The sequence below is a fragment of the Orycteropus afer genome, unplaced genomic scaffold (genome assembly GCF_000298275.1).
Source record: "Orycteropus afer afer isolate SDZICR_OR568_19922 unplaced genomic scaffold, OryAfe1.0 scaffold00217, whole genome shotgun sequence".
NCBI classification, from domain to species: domain Eukaryota; kingdom Metazoa; phylum Chordata; class Mammalia; order Tubulidentata; family Orycteropodidae; genus Orycteropus; species Orycteropus afer.
The window spans coordinates 1,683,433-1,705,269 of NW_006921804.1; the positions used below are offsets into that span (position 1 = coordinate 1,683,433).

Here is a 21,837-nt window from a genome sequence, read left to right on the forward strand (position 1 = left end):
TAAATCCCATCACAGAGTCGATTGCCAGTCATTGTAGGGAATGACTACTACCAGCTGCCCAGCCAAGTTGATACCTGACCTTAACTACCACACCACCCCAAACAGGCATGGATAATGGGATTTACGAAACACCACAGAATGGAGGACAATGGCTAGAAGGGCCACATCAAGCAATTCACTGCACTTGGGTAGGTCTGCATAACCACCAATAAATCGAGACACTGGATGCTTAAGAGTTTTGACATGATGTGGGCTGGGGAGTTTGAAAACATCATGGTGTCTAGGGTTTAGATCTTAAGACAGCCCTGACAATAACCTTCTCTACACAGCAGTCAGAGTATCTTTTAAAGTTCAGTTACCACTTAAGAAACATAAATGGCTTTCTATTTCTCTTACAATAATCAAACTCCCTTACACCTAATCATAACAGCCTCTGCATATATAATGCAACAACGACAGACAATGGGGAGAAACAGATAATTATCAACAGCTCTGGTTGGAGACTGTCAAAAAGAAATTGATGGATGAATCAAAATGATTAAGCACTCATAGAACATTCACAAAAACTGCCCAAATACTTGCCCAATAGTGTCAAAAATTAAAAAAACTCACCATGCGTACAGACTATGTTCTCTGACCAATTAGAAACCACAACAAAAAGATTAAAGTGGTTTTTTTTTTGTTCTGCATCAGTGATTTTAATAAAGATAAATGTACTTCTGAGGGGGAAAAAAAAAAGCCAAACCTAAGCTCATTGGTCTGTCTTTTCTACAAGGCAATCTGATCTTTAGCTGAGGGCAAGGATTACAACTGTTGAGAGTACTTTTTTTTTTTCCATACAGGTCAGCCACTCTCCATTTGTAGGCAAAGAGAAGCCTTGTTCTTGCTTCTTTTTAGGAGGGAGATAGCCACTGAGATAAGAGGCCAAACTCCTTCCCAAAATGGTTTTACTTTGATTTTCATTTTCTTCCTGTCAGGATCATGGACAATGGCATGCCTAGTGAGACTTTGTTTCATTGCAAACAGCCAGCATGTTCAATCAGAAATGGGCACTTTTCTTCATGAAAGGAGAGAATATGGCCCTGGAGGTCGAACACAGTGGTGTTTGTTCTTCCACAGCCTTGGTCATTGACACACATCCCTTTCTGGGGCAGACATTTTCATATGTTGCTTAAGATAATCTTTGCGTTTGAATGTTTTCTGGCATACTTCACACCTGATTTCCTCTTAATGGGTTTCCTCTCAGATGTTTCAGAAATTCTCCCCATAATTTTGCAACAAAGCACCATCCTTTTCCATATATATAGCCCTGAGGGACCTTGTGTTGTATCAACCTGCTGGGTGATACAAGTGTGCTCTGCATCCTTCATGGCTGCACTTGCATAGTGATTCATTGGCATGCTGGTATTAAGACTTTCAGCTGCTGATGTTTCTTAAGGGTCTTCTTACAACCGTCAAAATCACATATATAATACTGTCTTTGATTTTCATGTTTGCACTCAAATTGTGTCCTCAAGTTTGATTTTGTGTTAAATTTCTGATCATAGCCACTTGCTTCACAAACAAATGGCCTTTCTCTGGTGTGGGTTAGGGTGTGGTAGCCAAGATAATATAGTCCCTGATGAAAGCTTTGCCACAGCCTTCACTGTTACAACAAACGGTCTCTCCCCTCTGTGCTTACACAGGTGCACATGTGGCTTCCAGGCCTTGCAATTGGCACTGAAATCTGGGAAGGTGCAAGTGAACTCTTGAGGACCATATGGGTTGGTGGGACAAGAGCTGGGCTCTTGCTAGCTGCCATGAACATGTTGGTGATGGTCACTGCCTTGGTGACCAACACCAATGGCTCCAGGGTGCCATGGTCTCTGCATTCCAGCCAGGTGCACAGACGTGTGCAATAGAGGGGTGCAGGGCTATCCCTCAGGCTGACCCACGAGCAGTGTGGCACCTAACTTTTAAAAAATTCCGTATGTGGAAACCAAATAACATACTACTAAGTAATCCTTAAAGGGAAAATCATAATGAAAATTACGAAATACTTAAAATTAAGTGACTATGTTGTCCGTGTGCAAAAATTGACTCAAAATGGATCAAAGACCTAAATGTAAGAGCTAAAGCTATACAATTCTTAGAAGAAAACAGGTGTAAATCTTGACCTTTTGATTAGGCAATAGTTCCTTAGATATGATACCAAAAGTACAAGCAACCAAAGAAAAAATAGATTAAGTTGACTTCATCAGAATTACAATAGTTACAGCTCAACAAATAAAAGACCAAAAAAAAAATTTTTTCCACAGAGATATACAAATGGTCAATAAGCACATAAAAAAAAAAGATCAACATGACTAGTCATTAGGTAAATGCAAGTCAAAATCACAATGAGATACCACTTCAAGTACAAAAGGATAGCTATAATAAAAGACTGAGAATAGCAAGTGCTGGAGAGGATGTGAAGATACAGGAACCCTCAGATGATGCTGGTAGGACTTTAAAATTATATAGTTGCTTTGGAAAACAGTATGGTGGTTCCTCACAAGGTTAAACATACAATTAACATATGATTTAGTAATTTTACTCCTAGATATATTCCCAGAGACCTGAAAACATCTGTCTATGCAAAAAGTTGTTCACAAGTATTTATAGCAGCATTATTTGTAAAAGCCAAAAAATGTAAACAACCCATATGTCCATCAACTAAAGAGTGGATGAACAGAATGTGATACATCCATACAAAGAAGATTTAATCAGTCATTAAAATAAGTGAAGTACTGATAGATGCTACAACATATATGAACCTTGAAAACATTATGCTACATGAAAAAAGCTGGCCACAAAAAGCTATATATGATTCAATTTATATGAAATGCTTAGAATTGGTAAATCCATAGAAACAGAACTCAGATTGGTGCTTGCCAGTTTGCTGGGGGTGGGGTAGAGGACAGTGAATGGGGAGTGACTGCTAATGGGTATGGGGTTTCTTTCTGGGGTGATGAGATGTTAGAGTGGTGATAGTTGCACAATTCTGACAACACTAAAAACCACTGAATTGTACACTTTAAATGGATACATTTTATGGTGTATAAATTATATCTCAATAATCTACAGAATAGAGTTTCAAATTCACAAGGAATCCAGATTTTCTGGAGCCATGTAGGCTGGATAACCCACAAAAAACTATTGCCCTAAAACAATCTTTAAAATCTTTAACCAAAAATATTCCTGAAGTTTAGATTAACCAGTAAACAATGTCTCCCCTGTGCATTATGCTATTTTAACAACTATATGTAGGGGATCAAACGGACAACAGCAACTAGAAAGATCAGATAGGAAATTTACAAGGCAGTGAGATTATATTAAAGAGGCAGGAACAATTCAGCAAAGGAGGGTAAGAATGGCTGCACAACTAGAATGATGTAATCACTGCCACTGAATTGTAAATGTGGAACCTTGAAGTGGTGTATGTTTTTGCTGTGTATATTCTCAACAACAACAAAGTAAAATAAAGTATTGGAAAAAAAAAAACCCAAAAATTGTATAAAACAAAGAGTGAAGTTTACTTAACTTTAATGTAAACTATGGACTTAATAATAAGGTATCAATACTGGTTTGTAAGATGTAACAAATGTACCACAGGGATGCAAGATGTTAATAGGAGAAACAAGGTATAGCAGGGAGGAAGGAATATGAGAACTAGCGGTTAAGGCATTTGGCTGTTACCAAAAGGTCAGTGGTTCAAACCCAACAGCTGCTCTGTAGGAGAAAGATTAGGCAGTCTGCTTCTGTAAAGATGTATTGACTTTGAAACCTTATGGGGAAGTTCTATTCTGTCCCATAGGGTCGCTGAGCAGGAACTGACTCAATGGCAGTTGGTTTTGGTAGGTACTTTCTGCAAAGAGCTCTCGTTGCATAGTGGTTAAAGCATTTGGCTGCTAACCAAATCTGGCAGTTTGAACCTGACAACTGCTCTGCAGGAGAAGGTTGAGGCAGTCTGCTTCCGTAAAGATTTATAGCCTTGGAAATCCTATGGGGCAGTTCTATTCTGTCTTACAGGGTTACTATGAGTTGGAATCAAGTCAGTAGTAGTGGGTTTGGATTTTTTTCTTCTACTTTCTGCACAATTTTCCTGCAAACCCAAAACTGCTCTAAAAAATAAAACCTATTAAAATAAATAATGCACCATAATCAAAGATTCATTCAAAAAACTTCCAGAAAATCTACCAATGTAGATTACCAACATAATGAACTAAAGAAAAATCACAAGATTATCTTAATAGGGGGAAAAAGAACATTTGATAAAGTTTAACACCTCCTTATGAGTTTTAGAAAATCTTTTAAAAAACTAAGAACAGGGATTTCTTAACTTGCCAAAACTATGAACTAAAAAGCTACAATAAAAATTATAGACAGCTTTAGGAACAAGACAAAGATGACTATCACCACTACCATTTAACATAATACCAGCAGTCTTTGATATCACTATAAAAAAAAAAAGGAAGCAAGTGATCAAAGAACCGGAAGAGAACTAGCATAGTCTGCAGATGAAGTTCCATCATCTATAGAGAAAATCCAATAATCAAGAAACAGTAACAGCCACTCAGAGGGGGATCTATATAGGAGATCCTGGATAGAATGGGAGAACAATGTGGAACAAAAGGCAAAATCATAAAAAAAAAAAAGAGACCAGGTTTGGTGGTCTGATACAGCCTGGTGGAATGCCTGAGACTATAGCCCTTAGCTGCCCCCTTTAGGTCTGGAATTGAACCCATTCCTGTGGTTTCCAGGCAGACAAAAGACAGGCATATGAGCTGAACATTTACATTAAGTAGATATACTCCTTGGAGAGATCAATTATGGGAGATTGGAAGGGATGTGTATACACAGGGAGACAGCTGAGGGGGCAGAAGTGCATGGGAGGTGTGATGGTTACGTTTTTGTGTCAACTTGGCTGGGCCTGGTTGAGTGGCTGGGCAGCTGGATGTAGTATTCCCCATGATGAGACTGGTAATCAACTCCATGGTGGAATCTACTGTGAGCAGCTGAGTAGCTGCCTTAGGGAATGTGGTCTGCTTCCTGTATATAAGCAGAAGCCTTGGGGAATGGTCTCTAGCCTATGGCATGCTTGGACCCTGCATGTAGCCATGTCATTGCTCAGCAGACTGCCATGCTCTGCTGACCTTGACTTACAATGGACTTAAGTTAATGGCCTGCCGTGTGGTTTGGTAACATTGTGATTGTGCCTTTTTACTTGTCAACCTTGGGGCTTCTCAGCCTCAGCAGCCAGCAGCTGTCTGAGTGAAGAAATGCTTCTAGCTCCAGTGGGCCAGGAGCAGGAGGCAAAGCTGGACCCCAAGGTTGAGGGGCTTTCATCCAGCCCCTAGAGCCTCGCACTTTGAACTTGGACTTAAAGCCTCCAAATTGTAAGAATAAACTCCTGTTTGTTAAGGCCATCCTATCTGTGGTATATTCTTGTCAGAGTGGCACTAGGTAACCAGAACAGGAGGGAAGGACACAGGGAGGAGGTGGCTATGGGGAGGAAGTGAGAGGAGAGCTGTTGCATTGTGGGAGATTGCAGTCAATGTCATGAGACAAAGTGTAGGTGAACTGGTGTATGGAAGATGAACTTACTCTGTAACTCTCATCCAAATCACAATAAAATTAAAAAAGAAAAGAAAAGAAACAATAATAGTCCATCAACAGGAGGATGAGTAAACAAACTGGTATTTCCACACAATGGAAAATGATACAGCAACCAGAATGAAAAACCTCCAAGTACTCCCAACAATATGGATGAATCTTACAAAGGTGATACTGAGGAAAAGAAGCCAAATATAAAAGAAAACATACTATGATTCATTTATATAAAGTAAAAAAACAAACAGGCAAAACGAATCTATGGAAACAAAAGTCAGGAAAGTGGTTACCCTTGTGAGGAAGAAGGTAAGGGTGGGAAGAAGGCCTAAGGGCCTGCTGGAATAATTAGAAAGATCAGCACAAGGCCCGTCCCTATGAGGCAGAGGTTAAAGATGTCCCAAATGTCCAACTTTTCCAAACTGCTGTGCCACTCATCATCTCTGACGTCAACTCCTTCTCCTCCCCTCAGTACTCTCCCTCCTGTCTTAGGGTTCCATATTGCACCGTAACGTCTCACAGAAGTCACAAACTCCCAAGGAAATGGCTCATGCAGTGGTGGTGGAGGCTGGGAGGCTGGCAAGTCCCAGGTCTGTGGGTAGGTCTGGAGGATTCTACCAACTCATGTGGTTGCAGAGGTTGGTGAACCCAAATCAGCAGATAAGATGATGGCTATCTCAAGTCCAGGGGTAAGATGATGATGAACCAAAGGCAGAACCGGAACAAGAGATACCCTCAAGGAAGCTAAAGGTGGTGACTTGAGCCACACCCTCCAGCAAGGCAAGATTCAAGACACATTCCACCCTAGACAGGCATACTGACTAAAAACTCACTGCCATTGAGTCGAATCTGACTCATAGGGACTCCTCCTCGTGTTTCCGAGGTGGTATCTCTACAGAAGTAGATTGCCCAGTCTTCCTTCTGAGGAGTGGCTAGTGGGTTTGAACTGCCAGCCTTCTGGTTAGCAGTCAAGTGTCTAGGCACTATACCACCAGAGCTCCCTGAACAGGCATAGAGAATAGATTTCACAATACATCATAAAATGGCTGGTGACTTGAGTCACACCCTCCAGCAAGAGGCCTTAAGATACATCCCACCCTAAATAGGCATCTCTCTCTCTCTCTTTCCCACTGCCGTGGAGGCAGATCTGACTCATAGTGACCACTCCTTGGGTTTCTGAGGCAGTATCACTACCCACTAGTCACTCCTTGGAAGGAAGATGGGGCGATCTACTTCTGTAGTGATACTGCCTCGGAAACCCAAGGAGGGGTCGCTATGAGTCAGGTCCGACTCGACGGCACACAACAACAACACTACAGAAGTAGACTGCCCAGTCTTCCTTCCAAGGAGTGGCTGGTGGGTTTCAACTGCCAGCCTTCTGGTTAGCAGTCAAATGCCTTAAGACTATGCCACCAGAGTTCCTAAAGAGGCATAGGGATTAGGATCTACAATACATCACAAAATGGAGGACAAGGGCTAGAAGGGCCATATAAACAATTCACTGCACTGCAGGCGCTCCTGGGGTTCCAATAATGTTTCTTATCCATTTCTTAATCTGGACGCTAGGTACATGGTTGTGCTCATTTGGTAAAGTCTTATCAAGCTGAACACTTTTGATTTGTGTACTCTTTTGGAGAATGTTAGACTTCAGTAAAGTTTATTTTAAAATAAAGTAATAAAGTCACTGCTCAGGAGGTACAAAGTTTCTGTTTGGGGTGATGAAGTTTTGGAAACAGACAGTGGTGATGGTTGCCCAACATTTGAATGTCATTAATGTCACTGAATTGTACCCTTAAAATGATTAAAATGGCAAATTTTATATGTACTTTATGAAAAAGGAAAAGAAACTGGAGGAAGGTTGCTAGATGTAAAATTATCTTACAAAAACCAATCATTTCTCTAATGTTACAACATTGCATGTAAATACTCTCTTATTTTCTATTTTTTTTTTCAAGTTAGTTACTGATGGTTTAGAGAAATGATTGCAATAGTAATTAAAAAAAAAACCACTGCCATGGATTCCAACCCATAGTGATCCTACAGGGCTGAGCAGAACTTCCCTATAAGGTTTCCAAGGTTGTAAATCTTTATGGAAGCAAACTGCCTTATCTTTCTTCTCCAGAGTGACTGGTGGGATGAAACTGTCCACCTTTTGGTTTGCACCTGAATACTTTTAACTACTGAGCCACCAGGGCTCCTTACAGTGGTAACAAAAACTATAAAGTTCTTAGGAAGGAGCGTAATAAAAAATGCACAATTCCTTTACCAAGAATTTTAAAACTTTACCAAACCCTTTGCCGATGAGTTGATTCTGACATATAACAACTCTGTAGGAGAGAGAACTGCCCCATGGGGTTTCCAAGGCTGTAATCTTTACAGAAGCAGACTGCCACATCTTTTTCCCAAGAAGCAGCTGGAGGGTTTAAACTGGCAACATTCCGGTGAGCAGCCAAGGGCTTAATTTAACCACTGTGCCACTAGGGGTCCTTAAAACTCTACTAAAAGAAATAAAAGACAATCTGACTAAAGGGATAGATTATATCATGTTTGTGGTTGGATGACATCATTGTAGAGATGTCAGTCTACCCAAATTGATGTATAAATTCAGTACAGTCCTAACCAAAATTATATATGAAAGTTCTGAGGAACTACACAAATTAATTTTGAAGTTTAAAAGGAAAACTCAAGATCCACAAATAGCTGGGGCAATTTTAAAGAGTAGAGAGAAGAGGGGAAATTCACTGTACTAGACTACAAAGGTTTTAAGAACCTGCATGCACTGCCACTCAGGGAGCCCTGATAGTACAACTGTTAAGTGTTCAGCTGCTAAAAGGAAACTTGGCGGTTCAAACCCACTCAGCTGCTTTCGGAAAGAAAGACCTGACAATCTGCTTCCGTAAAGATTACAGCCAAGAAATCCCCATAGGGCATTTCTACTCTGTAGCATACAGGTTTACCATGAGCCAGAAACAGACTCAAATGGCACACAACATGCAACTGCATAGTGATGCAGTAGAGGGACCTAGGGACATGGGAGGAGGGGCTTGCTATATGACAAAGGGGACTCCATAAAGCAACAGGGAACTGCATATGAGCTGCATAGGTGACAATGCTGAAAATACTAGAAAACAAGACTGTCTGAGACCACCACTTTCCATCTTAATCCAGGCAGGTTAAAAATTTAAGGTAAAAAGTAAAATGATAAAACAGCTAATTGAAGAAAGGTTAGGTTGTGTGACATAAGTGTAGGGCATACATAGCTTTTATAAACAAAACTCCACAAGCACAAACTATAAAGTAAAAAAACTGAATGGATGTAATTATATGAAAATTATGAATTTTAAAAAGTAAATTGATTAGGCAATACCTAGCAATTTCTCATGATGGTCTGAGGGATGGTGAGTTAGTCCAAAGGCTGAAAAAAAAGTCATCAGGATCCATACAGCCAGAAAGAGGAGCCACTGGGATGACTTTCTCTTTCTGCTTCATCCTCCTGGGGTAAACTGTGAACAATTAAAATCTGCGTGGTTGGGTGTTTTTTTTGTTTTTTTTTTTAATTAAAAATTTCTGTTCCTTAAAGGGCACTGAAGTTAACAGCTAATGGGGGGAGGGAGTGCTTCTTCAGTCTAAAACTGACAAGGGATTGACTTTTAGACTATACCAGGAACTCCAGCAACTCAACAAGATTAAAAAAAAAAAAAAAAAAGCCCCCATTTTAAAAAAAACTGGGTAAGAAAGAAAAGGCTGGAGGAAATGAGTAGGCAGATTGCAGAAGGGGAAACCCAAAAGACTAACAAATATATGAAGAAATGTCCAAACCGATGAGGAATCAGGGACATACATACAAATGAAAACAGTAATAAGATGCCTCTTTCACATCTGTCAGGTAAATACTAGAACAGTGGATACAGTATAGGATTACCCAATAAGTAAGGTAAACACGGGGTTACTCGTGCTTACTTACTATTAAATTTAAGCACGGGTTTACTTGTGCTTACTTACTATCATTTAATTACTTACTAATTTGTACTGAACAATATCATATATATATATATATATATATATATATATATATATATTTTTTTTTTTTTAACAACACATCAGATTGTACTTCTTGGTATGGCTGGTATCTGTCTCCTTCCCAACCCCACAGCACCATCCTACAGAAATAAAGCCTCTTCAAATTTACAATCTCTGACAGAGTGCCTGGTAAGCAAGTTAAGCATGGGCTTACTTGTGTTTACTTACTAATCTGTAGTGAAAAGTTTTACACGTTTTTCACATCAAAACATGTAATACTGTTCACTGCAGATTAGTAAGTAAGCACAAGTTAAATCCGTGCTTACCTTGCTTACTGGGTAGTCCACCCCTGACCCCCAGCGAAAGTGAAGATGTGAGACAGACCTGCTTTCTTGGAAGATAATCTGACAAAATTTAACTAGGTGTAAACCTTGGGATCCAGTGATCCCTCTCCCTATATATACCTCAGAAAAATCCCAGCTGTAGTTCATGAGGGAGTGCACAAAGACACTACAAAAGTACTGCATCTACAATGTGCCAGACAGTGTTCTGGGAGCTGGAGAACACAGCATGGCACATTGTGGATGGTCAATAAATATATGCATTGTGAATAAATGAATGGAGGACATGGGGGCAGCAGAGTGGGGCCTGTATCATGGAGAACAGAATATGAGTGGGGGAAAAAAATCAAGGGAGGGGTCTTGCCTAGATATACGATGATGTCCATAAAAACCATTACTAATCCTTTTTTCAAACTCATTACTATGATGAACTAGGCTGTCACCCGCTTGTCCAGCTCTACTGCTTTTATTCTCCTCCAATCACTATGCTGTAGCCAAGAATGCCTCTGCAGCTCCTAGAACATCCTGACCACTTCAGGGCCACAAAATGCCCTCTTTGCCTATAAGCTCTTCTTTCAGTTCTTCAAAAAGCTGGTTCCTTCTCATCCTTCAAGCTTCAGCTCAAATGTCACCTCCTCAGAGTAGTCTCCCCTAAATCCTATCTAGTGCTTCCTTTCCCTGATCATTATCTTATTTACTACACTCTGTGGTCCTCTTGTTCACGGCACATTTCTACCCAACAAATATAAGTTCCAATAGGACAGGTGCCTTACCTGCCTTATCGTATCCCTGGCCCCTGACACAGTCCAGGCACTCAAATATTGCTGAATGAATAAGTGAGGGAGAGATGGATCAAAAGGTCTATGTAGGAAGCTGAAGTACTGAACACACGAGGGATTGAGATTGGGAGAAAATGGGAGTCCTGATGTAAGTCCAAAACCGGGATTGTGGGGCTAGAGAAGACTGATGGAGAGAAGAGGCTGGACAAGGCACCAATCCCCTTGAAGCTCTGGTAACAGTGTTTCTGCATTAATGTGCTAGGGTGTTGGGGTCATGGACAACATTTTTCCTTTAAAATGTCCAATAGCGTTACAGCATTGTTGATATAGAACAAAAATCAGGAAATGAAAAAACGTTACCTTCTATAGTAACATTTACTCCTCACAAACTCAATGAGGAAGATGTATTTGCTACATTACCATAATATTAACTAATATTCTAGCTGTGTTCTAATTGACGAACCCTGGCACAGAGCTGTTAAGCCTTGCTCACTAGTGGTGAGGCCATGATGTGAACTCTGTTGTAATTTCAAACCCTGTATCTTTCCTTTACAATCAATGCAATTTTAATTAAAACTACGTGTATTGGCGGAAAAAATAGCTAGTTGTACCAAGTGTAGAAGCCCTGGTGGCGCAGGGGTTAAGTGCTCGGCTGGTAACTAAAACCAAAAGGTCGGAGATTTAAACCCAACAGCCACTTCCGCGCGAGAAAGATCTGGAAGCTTCCTTAAATTTACAGCCTTGGCAACCTTGAGACAGTTATACTCTGTCCCATAGGATCCGCTATGGGTCGGAATCAACTTGATGACAAGGGGGTTTGGTTTTTTGGTTTTGGTCCCAGGTTACCTGTGTTGATAAATATCACTTGACTTCTCTAGGTTTTGGCATTTAGTGCCATCTGATTAAAGACTGCCACCATAACAGAAATCCGAACCAGCCTCCTCGTCCCCTAAACCTGCCAGCCAATCCGGCCCACGTGACCTAGCTATTTTTAAGTCTTGACCTCCCTATCTCGCGGGATTTTAACTGTTACTCGGGACCGAGCCCGCCCATTCCCTCACGCCCAACAACCCTTTACCTCCCGGCAGCGATCAGCTTCTGGAGGAAAGTGTCCACCATAGTGTCGAGGAGCTTCACCCTCGAGATGGTAATGCCAGGTAGCACAGATTTTGGGGACGAATTCTCAGGCCCATTTTCGTCACAGCGGTTCCCTGTATCACTGCTGCTCCCTTCGGCCATAGTGAAGGCGAACCGCCAAATCGAACTTGTCTGCCCGCCCCGCCCACAGAAGCCTCCGATTGGCTGTTCCTGGCACTGCGAGGCTCCGATTGGCAATGCCGCACTGCCTATCACTGCCTCTCGCGGGACAGGCGTGGGGAAAAGAGGCGGAGGATTTAAGCAGAAATGAGATTGTTGACCCGGTATACGGATGGACTTTCTCCGCATGCTGGGCAACACAAGCATGAGCCGAAGGGCTCAATAAAAACTTTTAATTACACTTCAAAGACTTCGTACAGTACAGCAGTGAATACCCACTGTTAATGTTCACAAGAGTCTCATCTGCATTTTCGTTCCAACGTCTCTCAATACTCTCATCAGGATCTCAATACTCTCATCAGGTTTCCTGTCGTGCCCTCTTCCAAAAGTTTCTTCTATAGTTTTGGCCACGAACCAATGTAAAAAATTCCAGCTGGTCAGGTCTCTGGTTCTGAGGAAACGGAGCAGAGCCCACTCTCTACCCACTGAATGCATCTCCCCCAAGACACGTTTTACTCAAAGCCAATCCTAGTCTCTAAATTTACTACATGAGAATATAGGCACCAGGGGCCTCCTTAATTATACACACATTGTCCTTTAAAACTGTGTGTGAGAGAAAGTTAACAAGACAAAGGGGGGTGAAATACCGTACAAGAAAACACAGCAGTCCGAGAGGGAGAAAAACACTTAAAACATGAGAGGCAGGAGATCACTTCCAAATCCAAGATACTTGACCCACTTTGCCATAGTGAGGAAGAATTGAAGACAAGTCTCTAGAGAGAAGATAGGGAGCTGAGAACCAATCTATAAAGGTCTCACTAGGAAAAGCTTGAACAGGGGCTCCTTGAAAAGGGGCTCCTTCTTTCCATTATATTGGTAGTTCTTAGGATGAAACTGTGACTGATGGGTAGAAGATTCAAAATGATCTGTGGGCCAAACCATTCGGATGACAACTCATGGACAGAAATTATAAGCCTCCTTTGATAAAGTGTAGGAAGAGACAAATAAAAATAACTGAAAAGGGAAAAAACCCTCAAAGATAGTGACCATAGATGGGCAGTGTTAGTGGTAAAAGTAGAGAAATACAATTTTCAAATTCTGATCTGGCCAGGATGAAAAAATGTGGGGCAGCCATGGAAGTATCAAGGCTTCAGGTAGCTAGCACCTTTCAAATTGGCACCATGGCCTTTCCCAGCAGGTGGGACCAATAAGAAGGTTTGAAAGATTGTCCAGTCCAGATGTCTCAAGTAGAAATTCAGGGTTTGACATGTCTTCTCATTCTGTTTAGTGTAGCTCTCTGCTTGCAACACAGATGTGGTGGTAGAGTTGGGGAGGCAAGTTGGGCAGGGAAGGAGAACCCAGCTCCCAGGAGAGTGTCAATAGACAATCTCGGCAGTATCAGGCTGGTGAATGCAGTAGTCCTGGTATGGGTGACTTCCTGACCCACTCTTTACTGACTGGGTACCATGATTGGGTTAACTCTTCACATCCAGGGAGGAAAAAAACCAAACAATTCCACATCTCAGAGATTCCCACTGAGACAGCATTTGTTTCTGTGAGTCCCAGTGATTAGCATATACACGTGTCTGTCCAGGACTGCCGGGGGCTAAGAACCTCCATTTTGCTCTAAGGCTTGGCTCAGAGGGCCTGGGGAAAATATGCTGGGTGCATACCTTCTTCTTGTTGTTTTCCAAACCAACTGTTCTCTCAGCCCGACTTTCCAGGGTAGTGCCCCAAGTCTAATGTGCCCCAAACAACCCAATCTACTTAGAACTGTGCCCACCACTGTAGTCATCTGGGCCAGGGGAAGCCAGCAGCTTATATTGTCCCAGGGCTCCTGTGACTTAAAGGATAGGGAACTGGGACTGAGGAAAAAGCTACATTACATTTTTCCATCTGTCTGAGGAAGGGGTGGGCTCCAACTGCAGGACTACTGCTTTAGCAGGACCAAGACAATAGCCTGCTTCACAGAGGTTATAAAACAAAACAAAACAAAAACCCACAAAATAAAGTATCAACATTTCTCTCCAACCTAATAATTCTCCAAAGAGAGGATGGATGAGTTCTCTTGGGAACCAGAATTTTGCTACTTTTACTCCATGTGCAAAGTGCCTGCCACCTTGCCCCAATGGCCGGGGAAAATAGAGTAATCTGGTGGACAGCTCAGCTCCTAAATAAAAATAAGTGAGCCTAAAAGATGAACTGGCAGAGGGCTGATGGCAACTGCTTGGAGCATAGGCTGTAAACCCCGGGAGAGAGACCGGTGGTAGTAAACAAGCTCTATGTACAGCTCTTCTCAGGATGTCAGAACACAGATGGAAGGGGAAGCCAGAAGGGTTAGCAGGTGGGGGTTTCCTTAGGGCAAGATAGAGTACAGGGACTGAGTGAGGGAGACTAGTTTGGCAAGAGAATTAAAAACAGTGGGGACAAGAGGTCCAGGCTTAAAATCTCCTTGGCAAAAGCAGTTCAAAGTCTCTGTTCTTGTCCCAGACAGGCCACCTGGCCCAGGGCAGGGCTGAGTGTGTGGTGGGGGCGCCGGAGAGGGTGCTGTCCTCTTCATTCTGCTCCCGACCCAGTAGTGTGGGAATGGCAGGCTTCTCTCCCCACCACTGGTTACCAGTGTCTCGAATCCACCAGCTCAGGTCGCAAGCTGAGCTTTTTGAGGCTCTCATAGCCCACCACGATGACGATAGTAGAGGGTGTAGCTGAGATGATTCTGGCCGAGAGGCCCTTCATGAGGCCCCAAGGCCCCTCCTCTGCCATCAGCTGTCTGAAGGTCAGGATGATCGAGTTCTTGCCCTCAACCTAGAAAAGTCAACATGGTGAAAGGCCAAGGCCGTTAACTGCAGTCAAAGTTCCTCTGCTTAATCTCCCTCTGCCTAGGCTAAAGTGGAAGAACTGAACTTGGGAGTCAGAAAGGCTGGGTTCTGCTTCTTAGAGATGCAGTGATTTATCACAGGCTCTGGTGCCATACAGCCTGGGTTTGAATCCTGTTCCCCAACTTACTAGCTGTACTTAACCTTTCCATGTCTCAGTTTCTTCAACTATAAAATGAATAAAAAGAGTACTTATAAATAAAAGAATACTCATAAATACTGAGAACAGTACCTGGCAGATAGAAAGTGTTCCATAAATGTTATCTATTATCAGTATCATTATATATAAGCTACATAGCTATGAGTCTTTGGACTTTCTGATCTCAAGAGGATGGACTGAATCTCCTCTAAGGTCCTCTGCAGCTCTCCCAGTCCATGATTTTTATTCTGATCATCTTAATCCTTCCTGACTCCCAAGGCTAGAGTCCTCCTGTCCCCATTGTCTCCCATAACCTCTGTGGCCTGTTTTCCTTATCTCATTGGAGGCCTGGCCAAGGAAGGAGCATCTTCTCTCATAACAGCCCCTGCCCATCATCAGACAAACTATACTGTTAAGAAACTGCCCCAGCTCAGACTCTCAGCTGATGCAACCATGGGTTGTAGACTGATAGAGAGTTAAGGGAGCAGATACAGTTGGAGGAGATAGTACAAGTAGTCCTCGACTTCCAATGCACTTGAGTTACGACGAACCACATTTATAACTGTCCATTGTTTTTGTGGGTTTTTTTGGTACATCTTATCCTCAGTAATATGTACTCATTACAGTGATGCAGTATGTAATTTCCTGTTCTAATGCCAACCCCCAAAGACAAATAAAGATTAGGTTTATATTTATAAACTGATAATATATTGATAATAAAAGGTAATGTTGTTGTTATGTGCCATCAAGTCAGACCCGACTCATAGTGACCCCTCCTTGGGTTTCCTAGGCAGTATCACTATGGAAGTAGATTGTCCAACCGTCCTTCTGAGGACTGGCTGGTAGGTTTGAACCGCCAGGCTTCTGGTTAGCAGTCAAGTGCCTTAGGCACTACACTACCAGAGCTCCCAATAAAAAGTAATAGTGAAAACCAAAAAAAAAAAAAAAAAAAAAACAAGTATTCGACTTACATTAGAATCAACTTATGATAGTTGTCAGCAGGTAACCCCATCGTAAGTCAGGGACTACTTGTACTGAAGAGGAATTGGGTAGTGTAGAAACGGCAGGGAGGAATGGGGAGATATTCTTAGCCGTGGACAGGATCATCATGTGAAACTGATACAATAAAGGGGGAGATATGAACAGCAAGTACATCTGTCCTGCACTGGTTGAGAATCTGTTATTTTTCTTTCCTCCCCTCCTCACCATAACCCAGTGACCCCACTGTCCCGTACACCTTTCTTGATCCTCTCCTGTCCCTCTTCAGCTACTCATATCACACATTAAGATCCCCCATTCTCTCCACTTAAACCTTTATACAGCAAAATCCATTTTCTTGGTCTGAATGCTTGTATAATTAGTCTTTGAGTTGACTAACCTCAGGACAGCACCATCAAGTGCTTTTCTAAGGAAACTATTCAAGAATAGTCACTCTCACTGTCTGGAGAGAGCTCAGAGCTTAGAGGAAAAACCAGATTTATGACAGAAATAGGTATTTCTAATAACCACAAACCTGCAAGGTAAGGAAAGTGAGGTTGATAGGTTATGCTGATAGGATGATATGCTGGAAGAAATCAATGAATCTTGGAGGTGTAGGCATGTAAAGGAGTAGAGGTGTGCAAGGCAACAGACAGCATAAGAGAAGCATTCTAGTGCTTACAAACGTTCAGCTGGTATATGTAGATGGTAAGCAGTAACCACAGGAAGGACTTGAGTGACCAAGAGAAGACTGGCTGGGCTAGAGGGCCATGAGACAAGGAGGTCAGAGAAATGCTAGAGGACCAGAAAATCATGCTTCTAGCAGCTTATCTAAGAAGAGAGGGAGGAAGAGCTGGTCTTACCTGCACACGAGTTCGGATAACATCCATGGGATTGGTGAGGATAGAGGCAGTGGCTGCAGCCAGGGGCCCCGAGATGGCTTGAAAGACAATGTGAGGGCACTCCTTAGGACAGAGGTATGAGAGCTGCTCTGGAATCAGAAGAAAGACAATGCCTTAAGACATGAGGTACCACCCCATTCAACCTCATTATGTTTGCTGCTTCTACCATGTGGCATTCCCAACAATAACCAATTGTCCATCTTTTGCCATCTTTAGACACGTAACTTCCATCTTTTCTTCTGTCTGCTTCCACCTGCCTCTAACAAAAATTATTATAAATATCAGACACCTTTCCAGATGTCATCTTGGTCACGTCACCCATTTGAACAGAACAAGATTCCTCTGGTTCCTTTCACCCAATGAATGGAAAATTCTTCCTGATACAAAAACCTAATGCTTCTTTCTCTACTCCTCCCAGACTCATTGGCTAGAAAAGCATACATGACATATTAGTTTATATATGTACAGAGTAACTCTGGTAGTCTCTAAGGAAGGGAAGCGGGTAGCTGAGGAGCCTGTCCATTACATGCTCGTTCCCACCTTTTGAATTTCAAACCATGTGAATGTTGACAAATGTTAAAACATTTAAAAATAAACAGAGAAAGTCATATCCAACAGTGAGGATTTTTCTCCAGCCCATATCAAGAAAGAGAAATTCATTTTTCTAACTGCTAATGAAAAGGATAGGATAGTACATTCCCAGTATCACTAGCAAGTCCACCTACAATTGAATTTTTTGTTTCATCCTTTGGAGGTGAAACACAAAGAGTTCATTCATTTATTCAACAAAGCTGTACTGTATGATTACTATGGGCCAGCATCCCTAGGTCCTGAGGATGTAACAATGAATATAACAACAGCCTCAAATTCCTGCCCTTATGAAATTTACATCCCAGTAGGGGAAGACTGATATCAATCAATAAAAAGCAAAATATATAAGACAGGGGATGCCAAGGATAGGGAGTAAAGAGGTTGTCATTTTAAACAAGGTAGTCATGAAGACCTTTCCAAAAAGGTGAATTTTGACCAAAAACCTGAAGGAGATCTGAAAAGATATGCAGGAAGAGGTTTCTAAGCAGAGGTAACATCCTACCAAAGGCCCTGAGGCAGGACCCCACCTGAAATGCTCAAGCATACAGCAAGGCCGGTATGCCTGGAGCAGGATGAGTAATGGCAGGAATAGGAGAGGAGGTCTGAAAAGTAAATTCTTTAGGGTCTTGAGGCCATTCCAAGAATGCTGGCTTTTACTCTGAGTGGGATGTGAAACAGATTCATCATTTCCAAGATTCCCTCAGATTCTTCTGCAGTTCAGTCACCTTAATACCTTTAAGAGTTTTTTTTCCTCCTGTTCCTAGTTTTGGTGGGCAACTGAAGACTTGGAGAAAAACAGGGAAGTAGGGATTAGCAGGGCAGAAGTGGGTGCTTCCGAGTCCCAGAAAGCATGGCAGGATTCCTAGAGCCCTAGCAGAACCACTTCTCCCCTAGTTTCTAATCACTTTCTTCCTCAGTGTCAGCATACAAAAACAAACAAATTGTTGGGCAGCTCCACCTTATGGGTATTCTATCTCTTCTGAAAAGAGGGCATTTTGCAATCATTAGTAAGTAGCATCTAGACTGGTACCACCAGACTCTTGGGCCTGTATGCACTGGTCCCAGGACTGTAAGCTGCAGCAGGATCCATTTTCCAACTTTAATCATGAAGATACGCCATATTTCTGGGGTTTAGGGGGAGGATGACAAAACAAAGGTAAGAAGGTAAGAGAAAGAGCCCCATATGCTTCTCTTCTCTGTTACTCATTCAACAAATGTTTACTGAGCACCTATTTTCTACAAGCCAAAAGATCAACCCAGGCAGACTTGGCTTAAGTTCCTCTTGGGTAAATGACTTTGGACAAGTAATATAAATGAGTATTAATTTATTGAATGCTTACTGGATGCCAGACATTGTGATAAGCACTGGACACAAAACAGAGAAATGGGCAGGGAAATGCCTTCATGGAACTTATATTCTAATTAGGGAGTGATTGAACACTTACAGTTCATCAGACCCTGAGCCAGGTGTTGGTAGATACAACAGTGGACAAAAACAGACATGGTCCCTGTTCTCATAGAGTTGCAGGCCAATGGCAGAAAGAGACACTAACTTAACAATCATATCAATCAATGTATCACTACAAATTCAGCTGAGTATTCCAAAAGATAAGTGATGCACTTTCATGAGAACATATGAAAAAGGAACCAAATCTAGACTGGGACATCAGGGAAGGTATCCTGCAAGGACACCTACATCACAAAGTTGTCGTGAGAATGAAACAAGGAGAGAGAGACAAGGTTTCAGCACAGAGCCTGGCACCTAGTGGGCATTCAGCAAATGTTCATTTCCTCCCTTCCAAGGACTTTGTTAATGTAGTAGAAGAGGTAAGGCACCCAGGAATAACATTAAGGCAAAATGTTATAAATGCATTAAGAAAGATTCAAACCAAATGAGGATGGCAGGAAGGGAAAGATCACTTCTGGGTTGTTACATGGACAGGACAGGAGAGGATGAAAGCAAGGAGCACTTAGGGTAAGTCATGGTTTCACCAGGGATAAGTGGACACGGAAAGCATTCTAGGCAGAGGGATGGCATGAAGAAAGCACAGAGGTGGGAGAGAGAATGTATGGTTGAGGAACTGTGAATAATCTGGACTGGCTGCAGCCTAGACTATACATAGGGGAACAGCAGATTTCACTGGAAAAGGAAGTTGAAGCCAGCTTGAAGAGTTTGGATTTTACTCAGCACACAGTAGAACTGCTCAACATGATAACTAAGGTAAGTTAGTCCATTAGGAATGTGTGCACTGGATGGGAAGGAAGAGAGTGTAGACAGACAAAACAGCTGAAAAGTTGATGCAGCAGTCCAGGAAAGTGGTACCAAAAGCATGGTTCCCAGAGAAGGGAGTAGAATGGAGAGAAAGTTGGAGAGGCAGCCTGGAGCCACCGAGACTAGATGTGGGGACAAGGAAGAGGGAGTGGTCAAGCATCAAAGCTTCAAGCCTCAGTGATTCAGAGAGTAATGAGGCCACTGACAGGTGAAAAGTAAGTCAGAAGGGAACACTGGTTTGGAATGAAGGACAGTTAACTGAATAAAACTTTAGATGAAAGTAGATGTATCCAGATTGAGACATCCATGAGAACAACAACAACATTCCCTCTATTACAAGCTCCTTGAAGGCAAGAACCATATCTTATTCATCTTTGAATCCTCTTGGCGTATAAGGGCTCGATAAGTTTGCTAAACGAATGGCCCATTCTCCCTTTCCTTCATTTGGTGGTGTAGTTATGTACCATCGAGTTGGACCCAACTCATAGCGACCCCTCCTTGGGTTGCTGAAGCAGTATCACTACGGAAGTAGATTGCCCCATCTTCCTTCTGAGGAGTGGCTGGTGGGTTTGAACTGCCAGCCTTCTGGTTAGCAGTCAAGTGCCTTAGGTACCACGCTACCAGAGCCCTTTTCCTCCATTAAGTCTCGCCTTTTCTCCAGCATCTCAGCCCCATTAGTAAACCCATTCCCCACATCACTGTCCTAGACCCTACTTACCTGCGTAGAAGTGATAGAAGGGCCACCAAACAGCACTATTTGGGATGTATGTAAGCAGTGATGCCACATAGCCTCGATAGAAGCCTCGAAGTCCATCAGTCCGCAGGATCTGCCTGATGATGTCCTTGGTTTGGCCAAAAGCAACTACCCTTTGTCCCTCTAGGTCTCCACGTACCTGGAAACGGCCCATTTTCTCACCCTTGCGCTGCATCATCAGGTGCTGGGAGACCACATCTATAGGCACCGTGATGCTCTGGGCCACCAGGGAAGCTGAGCCACCAGCCACCAGCGACTTGACTGTGTTGCTCTGGCTGTAGTCAGCTACAAACTTACGGGTGAGCTCATAAGTGGTAACATAGCACTGACCAGAGATGAGGGTGAAGGTGTTGACCAGGAACCCCCGGTAGAGACCAGTCACACCATCTGCCCGCAGGATCTTGATGAAGGCATCGAACGTCCCATTGTAGAGGCTCTTGCCCTTTTGAACCTGCAGTCGGGTGCGGATGAGGGTGAATGGGTAGACACTGACACGGATCATCATTGTCATTGCCACACCAAATACATAGAACTTCTTCTTGTCCAGGTGTTCCCATTCAATGATCTGGATGTTGCGTTTGTCCTCCATTGCACCTGAAGACAAGGGGATTTGAACAGGTGGAGCGATGTGAACAGTAAGAGGTCAAGACTTTCTCTTTCCCTTCTATCTAAGACTTTATCTCCTGGGACACTCGACTCCATACAGCTTAGACTTCAACCAGCCTGGCTCTACCAAACCCTGCCTGAGTCTTTCTTTCTCAATTATGATGCTATTCCTTATCTCTCCTTGACCTGTTCTTCCCAGCTCAGCTCCATTTCTACAGAAATCGTTTCTCACCTCGGTGACTCCCTGGTTCTACTACCCCCATCCTATAGGATTGTCTGTCCTTACTCCCTGGTCTGCCCGGGCCCTGATAGTATAGCCCTGGGCAAGGACCACTTTCCTTCTCTGGCTCATCCAGGTACAGCTCAGGATGCTGTGGACAAACTGACCACCTGGCAGGATGCAGGGCCTTTAAGTAGGTTTCTGAGGTGTCAGTAAGTGACACTGAAGAGGCCCACTGAGGCAGCACTACCTTTGGCCCTTTATCCTCAATAGGCTGCCTCTCTTATCACCATTTATATCTGACTCACTCCACTTTATTTCTAGCTTTGAGTGCTGGCCCCTATAAGCTCCCCTGACCCACAACCCACACTTACTATACTTCTCATATTTTCTCCAGCTGACATTAGAAGAAAGTGTAAGGAAGAGGGAGCTTTCACATCACAGAGCACCCCCTACCATCTCCTCTCCCTTCAA

At 42.7% G+C, this 21,837-nt stretch overlaps 2 protein-coding genes across 2 annotated transcripts in view; both read right to left on the reverse strand.

Annotated features, from left to right (window-relative positions):
• Window positions 1-12,007, reverse strand: part of LOC103203445 (polyamine-modulated factor 1-like) — a 27,682-nt gene extending 15,675 nt beyond the window's left edge. Inside the window, exon 1 of the mRNA XM_007948443.2 lies at window positions 11,847-12,007. Within this exon, the coding sequence (XP_007946634.1) occupies window positions 11,847-12,007 (161 nt within the window). The remainder of the gene's footprint in view (window positions 1-11,846) is intronic.
• Window positions 12,008-14,638: 2,631 nt separating this feature from the next.
• Window positions 14,639-21,126, reverse strand: SLC25A44 (solute carrier family 25 member 44). Its single transcript, XM_007948444.1, has 3 exons — window positions 20,502-21,126; window positions 16,882-17,009; window positions 14,639-14,830 (listed from the first exon to the last, which is right to left on the reverse strand). Exons 1-3 carry the CDS (start codon window positions 21,124-21,126, stop codon window positions 14,639-14,641), a joined length of 945 nt encoding a protein of 314 aa, XP_007946635.1.
• Between the last annotated feature and the right edge of the window lie 711 nt (window positions 21,127-21,837).

Excerpts from the sequence above, each read along its gene's own strand:
- SLC25A44 (XM_007948444.1), bottom strand. The coding sequence starts at position 21,126 with ATGGAGGACAAACGCAACATCCAGATCATTGAATGGGAACACCTGGAC. Across the intron at positions 17,010-20,501 it reads CTTCTATCACTTCTACGCAG|AGCAGCTCTCATACCTCTGT; the intron begins GTAAGTAGGGTC and ends TTCTGATTCCAG. Across the intron at positions 14,831-16,881 it reads TTATCCGAACTCGTGTGCAG|GTTGAGGGCAAGAACTCGAT; the intron begins GTAAGACCAGCT and ends TGACTTTTCTAG.